Genomic DNA, 3,021 nt, shown 5'->3' on the forward strand with positions numbered 1-3,021 from the left:
GCTGCTCCTCTATGACCTCCTGCCAGAGATGTGACATGATCCTCTGTTCTGCCTGTCATGATGTGGACCCCTCCCCTTGCTGCGGCCTCCAGGACTACCACCTGAAATCCCCACGACCCCTCGATGGATACATTCCTGTCAAGGAAAAGCTCTCCGTCTACTCTAACACTCACTCCCACTCCCATCTCCATCCACACCCCCTCACACTGACCCATTCACACTCTCACCCCCACCCTCACCCCCAGATGGTGGAGAAACCCCTCATGTCCACAAAGCTGTTTGCAAGCAAGTCTATTGCCTTGACCACACCAAAGGGAGGCAGCAGTGAGCGAATAAGCATGGGGGGATCGCGATGCGGGTTTTGCAACAAGCCAGGGGCATCCCACACCTGTGTGAACTGCTCTAAGGTGTCGTGTGACTCATGCATGGGCTTGTATGCAAAAGATATTTGCACGCGAAAAAATCCCCAACACAGCTTTGTGCCCAACCATCAGCTCAACTTCAAATCTGGCACCATATCTCACCTGGTGTACCGATGAATCGGGCATGGATCAGAATATGTGTTTCTCCCTTCTAGTCCCCTCCCTTAACCTGCTGCATAGTCTTGCACTATTGCTTTAGCTCTCTTCCGGTTTAAACAACTCATTCACTATCTTCCCCTTATCTGATGGTCTTTTGGCCCTATCGAACCCTCTCTTGAACTTTGTACATTTTCTCTTACAGTCAGTAGGGCCCTGGAATGCACTTGCCACAGAGAGCAATATTGTCTGCCCATCTCTCTGCCTTGTACAAGTTCAGGCCTTTTATCTATTCCTTCTTTTTACCTTGCTACCTGCTCTTGAGTAGTCATGTGATGTTGTAGCGCTTCCCCAATTCCTTAAATTTTGTCCTCAAAAGGGAAACTGAAGAAAATAGTTTAATTCCTTCTCATTTTGAATGAATTCTGTCCAAATGAACATATATACTTTGCCTAACTTCTCAGCTAAAAATTCCTCTAATATAAATTTATATATATATGTATATATATATATATATATATATATATATATATATATATATATATATATATATATATATACACACACAGTGTATATATATGTGTGTGTGTGTGTGTGAGAGAGAGAGTGTGTGTGTATGTATGTAGAAAAGACCTCTGAGCTTGCATACTGACACAGGAGATCTTTTTAAACTTGAAAAATAGTAGGAGAAAACATAACACTGGAAGTCAATTAGTCAATAGTATATATTTTTAATCTCTATTCTCTAGAACAATGTGAGACTGTTAAATGGTCATGAGGTCTGGCATTGGGAGTTTTGGGGTATAAACTTATGTCCGCGGGCTCGGGTGGACGATATCTCAAAGGGACATATTGAGACAATGGTTAGATGCCATATATTCTATTTAAAAAAGTATGCCTTGTAAATTAACCCTCAATTGTTTCTGGTGATATGACTGAGGTTTAAATGCTGCTGTTGACTTAAAGATGTGTGGCTTTGACTTCTTTCTGGTAAATAGCCTGTTGAGTTGTGTCAGTTCCAAGCGCCCCATTCCCTTTCATTACACTCCTTAAGCCCCCATGGTCCATGATGTTGAAGTGCACCCTTACCAGATCAGTCATTCCCTGTCAGTCACAGGTGGAGTCACAGAAAGTCTCACGCTGGGCCACAAATCAAGTGATTACGGTTTTTGACAGTGTGTGATCCTATTGATTGGTTTTAGACAGTATGAAAGTGTATACTCTGACACGGTTTCTGTCTACCTCAAATGGCTTCAGCTTATACACCCAGTTTGACTTTGTGGTTTCAAATTAGCCCAACTGGTGTTTTAGCTGAATAGAAAAAATATTTTACTATCAGCTGATTTAGTCACTTTTAAAGGTTAGCAAAGGTTATTTATCTTGTTAGATAATCCTTGGCTTTTTCATCTGAATGACATAGCACAAGGTTTTCTGTCCTGCAGCCGTTTACAGTTTCTGAATGGAGTGGACATAAAAACATGAACATTTGTAAATCATAATGCAATTCAATACAATAGCCCTGCAACTTGTGAAGCTCAAACTGTTAAGGTTGCTTGAAACAGTCAGAAAGGTGCTATTTAGTTTAATGGTCACTTTTGAGCCTGTATTTTGTGAAAGTGCATTGAATTGCATTGCACTGTAAGTTGTCTCTTTTTTTTTTCTTCCCATTGACAAAAGACAGAAACCACTTATAAGATGTTGCAGTTCAAGACAACACCACAACAGACTAAGGGCTCAAAAATGACTTTAGAGTTGAATTGACGCCTCTCTGACACAAGTTAATACCATTTAACATTTTAGCTTTGCAAAGGTAGTATTTATCACATGACTATTTCACTAAATTTTAACAGGGATTCATGTTGCCGTGTGTACCCTCTTGTACAGCACAGCGATTGCCAATGTTTAGTTATTTTTCATATTGTAAGACCCTGAAAGCCCTCTCTAAGCCCCTTGTTTTAGGTAAATTTGGTTTCCTCAAGCAAGCTACTGCCGTTTGCTGTGGATATTTCATTAAAGTCATTTATTAATATACTCCGAAGGGCTGGGGTCATCATGGGTGAGTAAACTCTGCTAACATGTTAACTGAGTGTCTTAAATTTGGAAGGTATCTTTAGTGATTGGGCTTTGGTTCTCTATTAGGGGATAATTAATGCTGTATATTGAAGTTGATGGTCACCAAGGGCTAATTTTAAATCACATTTCATTCAAAAAAAAGTCTGAGTCTGGGTTATTTTGACAGACCGTTTAGGCAACCGTAGCCTTAATGTTCTGTCAGGAATAACCTCTAAATGCCTTAAGCTCATTCAGCTGTCTTATCGAGTATTTTAAGTTTCCACTGTTGTCATTGACATTGTTTTGTGTTTTACCAGCCTACATGAACTAAATGCACAGCTAGATCTATGACCGCTAAGGAAGGAAATCAGAGTAATTCAAAAACACACAAGTATGGATTACTTAAAACACAGTGTCTAAGACGAAGCATATTGAACCATGCATATTAACA

General features: G+C 40.1%; 1 protein-coding gene across 3 annotated transcripts in view; it reads left to right on the top strand.

The window, feature by feature from the left end:
- Positions 1–1,008, top strand: part of spata2 (spermatogenesis associated 2) — a 6,243-nt gene extending 5,235 nt beyond the window's left edge. For all 3 annotated transcript variants that reach the window (XM_078255174.1, XM_078255172.1, XM_078255173.1), the window contains exon 3: positions 1–1,008. This exon is cut by the window's left edge and continues 814 nt beyond it. In XM_078255174.1, the coding sequence (XP_078111300.1) occupies positions 1–539 (539 nt within the window). In that variant the 3' untranslated portion in view covers positions 540–1,008.
- Positions 1,009–3,021: the final 2,013 nt, after the last annotated feature.

This window comes from Sander vitreus, chromosome 7 (genome assembly GCF_031162955.1).
Source record: "Sander vitreus isolate 19-12246 chromosome 7, sanVit1, whole genome shotgun sequence".
Taxonomy (NCBI): Eukaryota; Metazoa; Chordata; class Actinopteri; order Perciformes; family Percidae; genus Sander; species Sander vitreus.